We start from the raw sequence: 15,091 nt of genomic DNA, 5'->3' as shown, positions 1-15,091 counted from the left end.
TGTGGCTACATTGGAATTTGTTGCCAAGGAGAGAGGGAGGGGAAGAACCAAGTTACTGTATATATTTAATGTAGTCTCTACTCCACCTTAATTTTGGTGGTTTGAAGTTTTGGATTGAGCCTTGCCTGAGTCTTGGATTACTTTGAGGTGTGTCTATATTTCAAACTCGTAGGTCTTTGTTCCAACATTCCTCAACAAAATACCTGTGAATCATCATGTCCATTATTGCACCATTCATCTCTTTCATAAAACCAATGTTGGATTCACTTTAAGTGCTGGAGTTATTTTCGGAAACTCAGCCAGTCTCAACTTTATTTTCCATATGACAATGTTTTCTGATGTGGGACATCACACACCAGTACAGGTGACAGAAGTTCAGCTGGAAAACCCCAGATTTGAGATTTAAACCGCTTTTCATTAGCGTCGAGATAAAACTCGTAAGTAATTTTTATATCAAGGGTTTAAAGTCACCTTGCGTAATACAAATTTCAATGATTTATTAAAAATTATACCCCACTTGGTATTCCCTTTAATCAATTTGTATTATGAGCAGCAAAAAGCTGTGCTGCTAGAAATACAAAATCTCATTATGATTCAATCTGTAATCATGACTTAAGTATAAATGTTGCAGTCAGTTTTTTTTTTCTTTATGTAATTTTGGTTCATGAGCCCCAGGTTCTGACTGCAACTGATTCCATAGACACAACACAAGGAAAAGCCTAATGCAATATATGAACACTTGAGTGTATCACATTCACAAATGCAAGAGGTAACTTAATGTAGAACATTTTACAGGGCGAGTCACAAAAATGTACCCGATTTGAAAAATGTATTAAAAATAAATAAAAACCTTCGTAGGTAGAAATGTAGGATCTAGCGAATTAGGAAAGGTAAGCATTCTATTTGAACTCTCCAGACCGTAAACAGAATTAGCGAAGTGAATGCGCGGAGTCCTAGAAAATCAACTAGGCACATTTCACATGAAATTTGCCGTCTCAAAGCAGTGTTGTGAGAGTGTTAAGGTCTAATCTGAAGACTATCTCTTACAAAATCCAATGTATGCAGCAGTTAAACTCCGATGTCGATTGTCGATGTAATGAATTTTGCGTGTAATTCAGTAGGATTATTGTTCAAGCAGGAATCAACATCGACGACATAATTATCACCGACAGACATCATGTTTACTGGAATGATGTGGTAAACAAACAAAACTGTCAGTTTTGGGGCATTGAGAAACCAGCCCACTTTGAGTTACCTTTCCCCTCCCAAAAACGGTGCGTCTCAGTCTTCATCAAATTTACGGCTCATACTATTTTGAAGATTGGGATACTGTGGAAGGGGTGGCTGTGAATGCGGAATGTTACGTACATGTTGAACACGTTTTTCTGGAGTCACGTGAGAAACGTTCCTGGTGCTTGGTTTCAACAGGAATAGGCTGTAATATATTGCTTCTACAAATGGCTAGAAAAACGTTTTTGCACTACCCAATTGCAAACTACGTGGAAATGGTTCTTTCCCATACAGGTTGGTGTGCTGATTTCAAAAAATAACTTCCACAAGCGATATTCCCTCATGCAGAGGAGTTATTCGTCTTTGAATGCATGCATGTGGGGGATAACAAACTCATCGAGTGAATGTGATTTTGGCCAAGAAGAAACACATCTTTGTATTGACAGAGACATTTATCGCAGTCTGATATGAAGTAATAACTGCAATAAAAGTATCGCTTTTATTACCGAGAACATACAAATGTAATGAATTGCACCATTTGGTGAGAAATTTCAAACGAATCATCTTCCTCACTGTCAGACAGAGTATCAGCTCCATCAGGGTTGTACTGTTCAGCCAAGTTTTCAAGTGGTATTCTTATATTTAATTTATATCTTATATATTATTTTCAAGTTTTCAAGACAACATCTCAAGTGGTAACCAAATTCTTCAGGACTGAAGGTGTAGCTGAAAAATAGGACTGTGGGTCCTGAAGCTAATCTGGATCAGAAGCAATAGTCACTCAAAGACCTCCTAAGACCCTGATAGTTTTAATGCCGTGAACAATATTAAGTCCATCACGGGCGATGAAGGTTTTATTATTATTATTTTTGTAGACAAGACAAGGCTCATGCTCATGCCTTGAGGAAATCCAGCCTGGACAGGAAGAGATGAGAGAATTCCATTTAGAGCCACGCGTTGACTACGACAGGAGAGGAAATCCACAAGGCATGCGTGGAGATTTCTATGTATACCATAAGAGGAGGGTTTGGTGAGTAGGGCAGGGTGCCAGACCATAGCGAAGGCAAGAGATATGCCAAGGGAGACGGCTCTGATTTCCTGTCTGGCATTTAGGACCACCATCCATTTTTGAGACAGCAGAAGCAGCATTTCCAGAGTAGAGGACTGAACTGGGCTGAACCCAAATTGATAATCTGAGATCAAGCCATTAGAGAGGAGGAAAGATTTACTATCAGAAGTGATGATGGATTCCATGACATTGCTGATGTTTGGGAATAGGCTGATTGGTCTGTTGTTGGCTTGTTGTAATTGGCTGATTGCACCTTTTTTGTGTAAAGCGGTAATGTTGGCTGATTTCCAAGCAGATAGCAGTTGCCCTTGGGCAAAATAGAGGGTGAATAGAACAGAGAGAGGGTGTGATAGAGCGGCAGAGCAGGATTTTAGCACCCGTGAGCTGATGCCGTCTGGTTCAGTTGCAGAATCGGAGTCAAGGTTTGACAGAAACTTCTCTACCTTGACACACAGACAGAATGACACAGAGTCTAGAAGCAGCTGGGTATGACTGGGTATGGTGGGTACAGAGAGCAATGGGTTTGGGACACAAGATTTTGAGGCAAGCACAGAGTTGAGGCATTCAGCTTTTTCAAGGGCAGTGTCAGATGTGTAGCCATTTGAGGTAAGGGAGCGGATGGAAGGGGAATGAACACCAGAAGGAAGGAGAAAGGTTCGACAGTTCAGTCTTGAGAGTAGAAGATATTGTTTCCTGGCTCTCTTGAGGGTAGACACACACTTGTTCTGAGCTTTGTGGAAGGAACTGAGATTGTCTTCAGTTGGATTTGCCTTGCAAGAGGCAAAGGCAAGTTATTTTAGGGAAACTGCCTCACCACAAGATTGAGTGTACCATGGACGGGAGAGGGAGAGGGCGAGGGTGAGGGCGAGGGAGAGGGAGAGGGAGAGGGAGAGGGAGAGGGAGAGAGAGAGAGAGCAATTTACTTTGAAAGAATTCTCAGGATGAGTTGATGTCAGAGACAGTAGAAATGGGAGATCAGTCCAGAAGTTGGATGGCTGCTTGAAGACCATGCTAGTCAGCCTGAGTGAAATACAAGACTCGTCGATGCTGAGGCGGCTCTCTGAGAATGGCCAGAGAGCTGTCCAATTTAGCAAGCAAATGATCAGATGAACCGATTGGAGCTGAAGAAGAGCAGCAGACATTTGCAGGAAAGTTTGTCATAACGAAGTCTAGAAGAGATAATGTATCGTTGAGTGCGATCCGGGTCGGGAAATTGACAGTTTGTGTCAGTCCCAATGAGTCTGAGTCACACAATTCCTTTGCCGAGGTACTATGGCTGGTGTGGGAGGTACCCACACCCAGCCAGCTGGAAAGTTTCAGTGGTATTCAAGTTTCGGTTGTAGTCAGGTTTCGTCGAAATCATGGGTGGCTTCGGAGAAGAGAGCAAATGCCTACTCGTATTTCAGGGGGTCCAACTCCCCCCCCCCCCCCCCCCAAACTACCCGAGACCCTGATTTTGTGCATTACGAGTGATTATGGTTGTGGTCAAGTTTCATTGAAATCGTGTGCAGTTTGGGAGAGCAAATACCTATTTGGGGGGGGGGGGGTCAAAAACCCTCCCCTACCTCCTGTCGACTCCCTTAATGAGTGCAGATTTTGAAGCGAACAATCCACCTTCGTTAGGCACCAGATATGAAGCTTGTGGCAAAGTTTCATTGAAATTGTGTGTTTGGTTCATTGATAATGACTGAAGTGTTTACGCACTCTCACTCACTCACTCATTGACTGAATTAACTCCAGACAATGCTCGATCACATTAGCTCACCAGACTAAAGTCTGGATGAGCTTGCAATGACGCACTCTGTTAAGGAATCCATCTTTCATTCGATGGATCAAAGTGAATCCAAGTGCATAGTGAAACCTAAGCTAACTCAGAACCCTCATTCCAAAGTTCATTCTCAAAGCTGTCAATAGATTTGACAAGTTTATGCATGCAAGGGTAACAGGAAAACACGGTACCTAGGTCGTTCACCTGACAAATGTTCAGTGACCTATCTTGTAATTTAATTGATAAGCCAACCTACCTTCTTTCATTAGTGCTTGGAACTAGTGTGGCATTGTCGCTTCAAATTCTCGTTGGCCCTCGTCAACAATTTCCATCCATTTTTCTGCAAAATCCACTCTATCCCAACTTTTTTGGTTAAGTTCCTTTAGTCTGTCATCTCCTGGTCCTCCACATGAATAATTCACTACATTTCACAAATTTCAGTAATTTTTACGACGAAAAACAGTGAAACTCTAACCACATGCCCGGACAGCAATCCTCAATGCTGATTGGCTGAGAGCGTGCAATTATGTGACGTGGTGACCGCATCACTCCGAATTTAGTGTGTCCTCGGTACCTGCAGCAAATTGAAACAGATCTAGAGATGAGGCTTGTGGAAAAGTTCCCGAGATTGTATTGTTCATGTGGAAGTTGTGTTTTGAGTTGAGAATGACCAATTTCATGCTCCACATTAATTATATTTTAGTTTGCAAGTGGGTAGCACGTGATGAACGTTTTTGAAGGGATAGAAGGAGAAACTGCACATACAGCTCACCAGTCCACGCATTCGCTCAATAATCACTTTCCTGGCAGATTAACTTCCTATTGATCTGAATTTCCTTGGCCTCCTAGATCTCCTGACCTCTCGCATTTCAATTTGTTTATTTTTCTGTGGGGATTTGTGAAGGAAAATGTTTTCCCAGGGGACCCAATGAATATTCTTGAACTCAAAGATGCTGCAACGAGGGTAGCTTAGAGAGGAGGTGAAACACGTACCCTTAAGCATGCAGAGCTTAGAGAGGTCATTTCGAACATTTGCTAGAGTCAAAAAAAAAAACGTTATGAGTTACTTTATGCATCATATAAATTACATGGTCTTGAATTAATAAAACAACAGATTTAATAAACAATTTATATCGGGTACATTTTTGTGACTAACTCGACATCTTAAAAGAACAAACAACCCAGAAAGGATGAATAAATACACATGTGAAGTAGTTGGCAAAATACAGAATGGTGAGTACTAGTCAAGACAGCCATGTGCAAGGCTGGTCCAGTTTACCTGTCAGGCCAAATCAAACTGGCAAGAAGATGATATGAGAAGCTGCCATTACTTACTTCTGCTATCTACAATGTCATGGGGATTGTCTCAGATGGTTGCCTATGGTCTGTCTTTATGTCACATGGAAAAAAAGTGAAATTTGATGGTGGCTTAAATAAAGTTCCACCAACACAGTCATTCCTTGCAGAACTGATATGAACCATCCCAGCAGAATGTTCTCAGATCTTGATAGTCTAGACATGTTGCAGGATATTTCTTGGGCTCAACGTCTTCCTCTATATCATGGAATTCCAGCGGCATTCGTAGTTTGTGTGTAGTGAGCTGAGAGCACATTTGTGACAGTATGAATGTAAATTACCATTCAGGACGAAGATTCTTCACTTTGTTCAATGCCGAGTTCTCAGGAAACTGTGCCCAAGCATGGAATGCAAGAACAAATTGACAAGCGAAAAAAACAAACCGAGTACAAAAGTCACAATTATATACCTATGACAATGACCTTTGAGTCACCAGCAATTCCGTAGTTGATGGCGTAAATACGGCGGCCACAGGTAGCACTTTCCGCAACCTTGACAGCGGAAGGTAACATCACCATTGCTGTTAGTTTGTAACATCGGCAATGGGCAGGGGGCCTCACTCTTGTCATCTCCTGATGTACCTTCTGCTCCACTCCGCAGGTCACTCGTTCCATCTGGTACAACAGTTAGTGGTTAAGGAGTATAATACAAATTTAAAAGAAAAAATAATGCACAGAAACCTCATTCAACTCTTTTGCATTGGCTAAATCTCATGAGAGAGCTTTGCATTTTTTTTTAGTTAAAAGCATGGAATATAGGCAGGGCAAAGATTTGAAAAATGGGAAGATTAATATTACCTGAAGTTGAATGTGTGCATGAACAAGATAATCAACAGAAAGAGAGACAGGACACAGCTGTGCAGCATCCTACATTAGGATAAATTTACATAAGAGTATGAAGTGCTTGTTTCTTTGGCTCAACCTGCATCACAGCACTCTGGACATACCCATATGCACTCAATCTAATCACCAAACCCCAGTGAATTATTGTATAATCGCCATTAGGATGTGTGTGCCAACAACAAAAGCTAGAGCAATGCGACTGCGTCGCCAATATGCCTTCGCGTAGTCCCTGCCCGTGACAACGGGTAGATGCCCTCGTTGACTGTCCTAAAAATAAATAAGTTGGATTTAAATCCCTTCAGCTGTTCTCAAGGATCACTTTTTTTTTTACAAGACATGACAGGTTTCACATCGATCGGTGACGCGGTTTTGGTGAAGGGTGTTTTTCAAATATCGGCTTTCAAGCTAATATGGCCACCAAACCACGTGAATTATGATATCAAAAATGTACACTCTGCATATGTATGGGATCACATTTGTGAAGTTTTGTGTTGATCAGATAAGGTTCATTTTTCTATCGAAAATGGCTGCCAAACCATGCGACCTACATCATCATTTTCAAACTATAAGCAGCAGTGGTGTTAGATGACATTTGATAAGTTTCGCATTGATAGGGTAAGCGGTTTCTGAGATATCATTATTTTATATTTTCCTTCAATCCAATATGGCTGCCACACCATGTGACCAATGACGTTTTCGTGATCAACTTTTAATCGCCATGCCTAGTCGATGACACATGTTAAGTTTTGAGTTTATCACTTTAGTGGTTTGGGAGAAGATGTTGTTTTAAAGGTTTTAGGTTAAATCCAATATGGCTGCCAAACCATGTCATAAATTTAATATTTCAATACAAATGGGTCATGGATCATGTGCATGAAATTTAAGATGTTTAGGATAAAGCATTCAATTGAAAACATTTATGGCTGGTATACCACTTCATCGATGATGTCATCATTATCATGATTTTGTTCCCCATTGGGAGTACTTGACAATGTGCCAAGTTTCAAATTTTTCCATTCAGCAGTTTGAGAAATAATTTTTGAATTATTTGCGTTTAATCCAAGATGACCGTTTAATCCATACCACGTGACCTATGACATCACAATCATCATAAAAACATTCTAATTGGGTGTTGCTCCTACACTGAAAGTTTTGTCTCAATCGAACATGTGGTTGTTGAGAAAAACAAGGTTTAGCCCGTACGGACAGATGGACGGACAACCCGAAAACATAATGCCTCCGGCCACTTTCGGGGGCAGAGGCATAAAAACCAAACTCAAATCATAGTTGATAAAATCAGCTTGATTCCACAGATGATATAATGATACTCAGATGCACATGTGTTTTGCGTGATATACAAATCGTTCAAAGAAAGAATAAATAAATAAATAAAACATTGCGATCTAGTTCATAACATTTTATGCATTTGTCAACCAAAAGCAAGAATGTCACACATCCTGGGAACAAAAAGTAACAAATAAACAAAACATTTGTCTGTCTTGTGCTAAACTCCTTTCTCCCCTTTTTAAACCCTCTCCCAACCCGTTGTTGAAAATAAAAGTACAACCCCTTTTTCTCACCCTTGCTCTTGCTCTCCTGGTTGCCAGTCATTTCAGCTCAAGACCATCTGAGCAGAAACCACATTGAAAAAATAACCATCTTTACCCATCTCAATCCACTTCGACTCACATTCAAGCTGACTTTAAACCACTTTGGCCCATGACCAGTCAAAAATGTTTGCATCACCTAAACAAGTGCATGGAGTCTTGGTGATAAATCCACTTTGCAAATTTTGTTCCATGTATTTGATCATCAGTGTTTCATTATTGAACTAGCAGGTCAGAAGTCCGACAGCATTACTGATTACATTACAGAAACTCAGATTACCTCAATAATTTTCATTGGATATACTATGAGTATAAAATGCTCTAATATATTAACAATAATAATTTGCCAATACAGGGAATAACAATCAAATAATTAGTGTGCAGCTGGTTTGCATCAATTATGGGTGTGCAGTTGTGCTCTCTTCTACAAGACAATAATTCAAGGCAATAATTTGGCATTTAGCCAAGTCATGGGTGAATACTCGCCTACTCGTCAAAATACACTGTGGGATCTTTAACGTCCACCTAATGCTCCCAGACACACGCCCATATTAACAACCTCGAGGGACTACACACTGAATGATTGCAGATAGACAGCTCAAAGGAAAGTGCACAGTTGGTACCTTTCAGAGAGGAAATCACAATACTGCAAAGTAAATGTCAGTGGAGAAGATTGCATATTAAACGACTGAAAATCCTGGAATAAGAGTTGACACAACAAGAACCGTATAAAATCCCCAAAAACACAACTGCATGGGCAAATTGCTTAAACGGATTAAGATGGATGTTATTTTAATTGGTTGTGAGCTGAAGTGAACTGATACAAAACTTGTAATACAAACTAGAGTTCATAGAACACCTTACCCTGCACAGTGTTGAAATAAATAATTAACTTGAAATAAAATGATTTTAAAGGTCGTATAAAAAAAATTCCGGAAGTTTACCGCCGTTCAGGCAGTGTCTCATACACCGCCTTACTTAATATGTCCAAGTACTGTTCTGCAAAACTCGGGATTTCTGAAAGTGGTAATGAGGCAATTTGCGTTCTACAGTGTTCAAGTACTATAAAACCTCGCCATTAACGGACCCTGTGTATTATCGGACCCCGCATATTCACGGTTCAAAAACGTGACCTGCTTCTACATCCGTGGCCCTGAGCTTCGCGTATTTGTGGTTTTTCGTGGGTGCAAAAACATCCCCACCAGCTGCGCACATGACGACTCTAAAACCATCTTTGTCAGCAGAGCATAAGCAAAAAGCCGCTCCAACCAACCATCTACAGTCACGTTAAAAAGTAAGTACACCCCATGTAAAGTTTTGACTTTTTCAACATATTTCAACATACAGGTATTTGATATTCATTTCAACAATATTGATAGATAAAGGTGATATAATATAACAAATATCATGAAACATTTACATTTTGTAGTCCATTGTATAATTTAAATAAACATAAATGCAAATTTCGCATGTGGAAAAAGTAAGTACACCCATGGCTCTAATAGGTGGTATTGCCCCCTTTGGCAGAAACAACCTCAAGTAGGCGTTTCTTATAACTGTCTACCAGTCTCTGACATCGACTGGGAGAATTTTTTGCCCACTCCTCCATGCAGAATTCTTTCAGTTGTGCGATGTTTGAGGTGTTTCTTGCATGCACAGCTCGTTTCAATTCCCCCCACAACATCTCGATGGGATTTAGATCCGGGCTTTGACTTGGCCATTCCAGAACCCTCCATTTCTTTCTTTTCAGCCATTCCTTGGTGGATTTACTGGTACTAGGGCGTGCCCGTACTATATATATATCTAAAATTATATCCCCCCCCCCCCCCTCTATTTACATGAAATGGTTTGGTCCATTCGCAAAGCCAAAGCGAACGGCTTGCGAGTACGGTGACTATCCCCCCCCCTCTATTTACATGAAATGGTTTGGTCCATTCGCAAAGCCAAAGCGAACGGCTTGCGAGTACGGTGACCATACCTTGGGAACCACTTGTCCGATTAATTTCAAACCTTGAAAAGGCACATCCTCGGGTCCCCAGCAATATACCTGGCAAGTTTCAAGTATATCGGACCGGTAGTTGTCGAGAAACAGCGGTCGCATACAGACACACAGAGATTACTGGAATTATAGATAGATGTTTAGGGTCATTGTCAAGTTGCAAGGTCCACCTTCGGTTGAGCTTCAACTTTCCGACAGATGGCCTCACATTATCGTCAAGCACCCTCTGGTACAATGAAGAATTCATAGTGGATTCTATGATGGTGAGCTGCCCAGGCCCTGATGCAGCAAAGCTGCCCCAAACCATAATATTTCCACCACCATGCTTTACAGTTGGTATCAGGTTCTTGTGGTCAAATGCTGTCTTTGGTTTTCGGCAAACATGTCTTCTGGTACTGTGGCCAAATAGCTCTACCTTTGACTCAACTGTCCAGAGCACATTGTTCCAGAAGTGCTGGTCTTTGCCAAGGTGTTCATTGGCAAACTTTAGTCTTGCCCTGATGTTCTTTCTGGACAGCAAAGGTTTCCTCCTGGCACACCTCCCATGTAGATCAAATTTGTGCAGCCTTTCTAATGGTAGACTCGTGCACTTTGACATCAACAGTGGCAAGAGCTACCTGTAGGTCCTGTGATGACATTCTGGGGTTCTTAGAGACTTCTTTCAGCATCTTGCGGTCTGCTCTCAGGCTGAACTTGCTGGGGCGGCCTGGCCTGAACAAGTTGGCAGTTGTTTGGAATCTTCTCCACTTGTAGATGATCTTCCGGACAGTCGAATGAGTGATTTCAAATTGTTTGGAGATCTTTTTAAATCCCTTCCCAGACTCGTAGGCATCTATAACCTTCTATCTGAAGGCCTCAGAGAGCTCTTTTGATCTAGGCATGGTGACGCCGCACACTTCAACAACAAAGAGCAAACCAAACTAAATGTCTCAGGTTTAAATAAGACAGGCACCTAATCATTTGCACCTGAGCTGGTGCACTTGATTCTAATTTTAGGTATTTGTAGTGATAAATGTAGGGGTGTACTTACCTTTTCCACATGCGAAATTTGCATTTATGTTTATTTAAATTATACAATGGACTACAAAATGTAAATGTTTCATGATATTTGTTATATTATATCACCTTTATCTGTCAATATTGTTGAAATGAGATCAAATTGAAGTATGTTGAAAAAGTCAAAACTTTACATGGGGTGTACTTACTGTTTCACGTGACTGTATCACCAGCCGAGCGCATAACACAGTTATAAAACAATCTTCCACGAGTCATCCACGAGTCATAAAACAAGAGAAAGATGCGGTATTCTGTATTGTCTTATGACGATAGATGTTGAGTTCAAATTGCATAATTTTAAATGCCCTGGCATCACATTCCACATGTTCGAATTTAATTTTAATCTAGATCCAATACAAAAGTTCATTTTTACTTACCGTACCATGAAACAGTCTTGGCCATATCCCCAAAATGTAAATCTTGTGCCGACACTAAGAACAATCTTGTGTCAGGTAAAAATGTAATACTTGAGAACAGCTGAATGGATTTAAATGAAAGTTGGTACAAGTATTATAATAATGTGGGCAGAGGCGTATCGGTCGATGTCGTGACGTCAAAGAGTGTTGTTCTCGCTTTTAAGGTGGTGCTGCGTGCCCTATCAGAGATTACGCTAGCACTCTCTATGTCGGGATGGTGCGGGGGAAAAAAAGTCTGTCCCATCTGCTACATACAAAACTAAAGTTGGATTATCTTCTTTAGAAACTCGCTTAGGCTACATGTGAGAGCCTACTTGGTCTGTTCAGCTGATTGTCGAGGCAGGGATCCCTTTTCAGTTCTCCAGACCAAGGCAAAAGCAAAATAAAGCGACAAAACGAGATCGGTCAAACCCAGGAATTCCTCTTCTTGTTCATAATAATAATAATAATAATAATAATCTTCCCCCGACGGCATATTTCCTAGCTGCCTCTATCAATGGCAATAATTCTGCTATTATCTGACAGAGTTTTACTTCCTGCAACATCCTTTGGTATTATAAATGTAATAGCTTGAAAGGATTCCACGAAAAGTACGTAAAACTACATTCCTTTGTCAAAGAATAGGACCGGGGTAGGCGTGGCTATGGCGGTCTATCAACTTGATGGGGGCAGGGCAGCCAGACATATTTGCGTCAGTGTTGACGTTATGGGTGTTAATGTGGAATTAAATAATATCAGCAGAAATATCACGCTTCGGGAAATGCCTCGTTTTTCAGTGTTACATTTATGAAAATTAAATCATAGCGAGGTACCAGTGCTGCACACCGCACACGTGATCACGAACCCTCCAGTCGAGGGTCAAGACAAAAGCAAACCACGTGAACAATAAATTATGAGTCACGGTTTCTCGGCGGCAGATGCGCTACGTCAGTGCATCAGCCAATGCCTTCATATGGAACAGACTGAACAAGCAAGGAATCTACTCAAACTCTGAATTTAAGGCCAAGTAAAAAAAAAAAAAAGTTTCTCGTCCGGACTTTTTTTGAAAAAAGGAGGAGGGAGGCCCTTACTATATACTATTTTCATTTTTTTGCTATTTTTTTTCCAAGATGGCTGCCATGAATTGAATGACCACTGTGGCTGACTTAAAGACTATAGTTTGTCCAATGTAATGTGAAACATGCCAGTGTTGATTGTTACCGAAAGGCCTGCAATTTCATTTCCAAATTAGCAAATAAATATATGTTTTAACTAAATGGCATATGAATAGAATCAATCAATGGCACATGTCATGTGTTACACCGGACAAACTATATTTGAATAAAACAAAAAAGAAACAATGACAATGTTTAAATTTGGTATGTGTCCTTGTTTAATATAAATACACAATAATACACTAATAGTACAAGAATTGTTCATATTGGGGACGACTCAGAGAACAGACCAAAAGATTGATGAAATCCTAAAAAACAACTACTGTAGTTTCATTGGAAGGCTGATCCTTACATACACGAATATCGTCATATTCCCTACTCAAATTTGTACCATTAAAAGTATGAAATGCAAGATTTTTACACGTAAATTGCACTTACCCAGTGCACAACCGCTGCGAGAATTGACCGTGTTTAGCACAAAGTGTCTGCGTTAAGCCTAGCATGTATTAACCAGGAAGTTCCGTTAGAGGGCGGGATCCATAATAGTTCAGATCATCAATGCACAAGATACGATCAGCAAACGCCCGGAAACGGCAAGTTTTAGACCGAGTTTCTTCGCAAAAGATTTTTTTTTAAACAAGTATATATTTAAAAAAAATAGTATTAAATAGTAAATAAAAGTAGGTGGCGACCAAAAAGGAAGCGGGCGGGGACGAGAAACATTTTTGTTTTTTTACTTGGCCTAATAAATATTTGAACTGATATTTAGTGTTCCTTCCATCTTCCTAGTTTATTTAAGTCTATGCCCTATTGCCTATGGCCACGGGTTGGGGATTTGGGAGAGGGAGGTGGAGGCAGGGGGTGGAGGGGAAAATAGTGATTTAAAAAAATAATTACGCCAGATACCCTCAGTACGCCACTGGTGAGCACGTCTATAAAGTTTGTATGACAACATTTGTAAATCAATAGTAGAACATCATCTACTCAAATATTTTATTAATTATTCAGACTGTGTATTTCTGAGCTGGATCTCTCTCAATGGCAATGACTGGAGTTTTACTTGGTGCAGAATCCTTCGTTATAATTTGTTTCGCCAGTATATTTCTACAGTTAAATAATTACAGATACTCTCTGAGAGCGTGTTCTCTCACACTCACTCAACCAACGCCATCATAGTTTGGCAAGGCCACGCCCTTCCCCACGCTTACTCGATCAACCCTGAACCTTACTATGCACATGCACACATAAGCGTGTCACGTGTACAGTGTATTTCACCAACGTCTTTCTGATGATTTATAGTGAGTATTTTTGTCTGGGGAGAATCTACTCAAGTATTACCGAGGTCTTCTGATTTCTCAGAACCAGAATTTGGATACTACAGATAAATACTTATATCTTGTCTTGATAAAGTTCTTCATTGAAGTTAATTTTACAAAACTATCAGAGAGTGTGCTGGCAAATCGACTCTACGTACTAATGTAGGGATGACGTGGATAAAAAAAATGTCGGCCAAAATGAGAAAAAACAAAAGTTGGAGTATCTTTTTGTACTCTCATAATCATTTATCGAGGACACTTGCAGTTTGAGTGTATAATAAGTTTATTGACATTTCAAGTAAGCAAAACAGTAAAAACCATGAGTGTCTTTCACGTCCGGCCATGCATAAATACCTTTCGAGAGGTGCAGCCCCTCCCCTCTGATACAAAACAAAAGTTGGAGTATCTTTTTGTACTCTCGTAGTCGTTTATCGAGGACACTTGCAGTTTGACTGTATAATAAGTTTTATTGACATTTCAAGTAAGCAAAACAGTAAAAACCACGAGTGTCTTTCACGTCCGGTTGTACATAAATACCTCTCGAGAGGCGCAGCCCCTCCCCTCTGTCCCCACCCTATTGGTTAGAGGGAAACCACACCAGTTATTTTGGGCATTTCTAAGTGCAGGTCATCGTGTAGCCTGAGGCTGGATGAAGACATTACTTGTTGAGAAACGAGCACTAAGACAGAGCTGCAAGATACAGTCAGGGTTACGTAAGACAATATAGAAACACATGCAGTGTTTGACATTGCTGACCAAGATAAAATGGCTTCCCCTTCTCTCCCCATCTTGTCTTCCGCTCCCTCTTTTTGTATATTTTGTTTGTCTGGTTTGTTTTGTTTGTTTGTTTGTGAAATAAATGTTAGCTCTTTCACGAGCCTCGATTCAGTATACAAAAAAAAAAGAAAAAAAAAAAGAAGATATCTTGCTACTTTTGCTCCAAGATTGGGTATCCTCTGAGTCCCATACCATTGTGTTATTCCACATTGTAAAAAATTACAGAAACAAGTGAATAAAAAAATTTATGCTAAATTAAAAAGGCAATGTAGGGATGACAAAATACAGTCTAAAAAAGGTCCGAAACAAGATAGGGATGATGTTGGTTTCGAGAGTAGCTAACAGTATTGCCATCACATTAAAATCCCTACATCACTGCATCATTTACACCATCAATTATTGCTTCAAGCTTCTACAAACACTCCACTGGTTACAACAGTACTTGATTACTCTTGTAGTGTAGCCACAAACTGAGACTCTACAAATTGGCAGCCCAAGTAC

General features: G+C 40.3%; 1 protein-coding gene across 1 annotated transcript in view; it reads right to left on the bottom strand.

Moving 5' to 3' along the window:
- Positions 1-276: 276 nt before the first annotated feature.
- The window catches only part of LOC137423211 (uncharacterized), a 92,496-nt gene continuing 77,681 nt past the window's right edge, over positions 277-15,091 (bottom strand). Inside the window, exon 7 of the mRNA XM_078773616.1 lies at positions 277-6,037. Coding sequence (XP_078629742.1) covers positions 5,853-6,037 — 185 coding nt within the window. The 3' untranslated portion in view covers positions 277-5,852. The remainder of the gene's footprint in view (positions 6,038-15,091) is intronic.

This window comes from Myxine glutinosa, chromosome 3 (genome assembly GCF_964187855.1).
Source record: "Myxine glutinosa chromosome 3, kmMyxGlut1.1, whole genome shotgun sequence".
Taxonomy (NCBI): domain Eukaryota; kingdom Metazoa; phylum Chordata; class Myxini; order Myxiniformes; family Myxinidae; genus Myxine; species Myxine glutinosa.
Note: the sequence above shows the minus strand (reverse complement) of the source record. Positions and strands in the feature narration are given on the sequence as shown.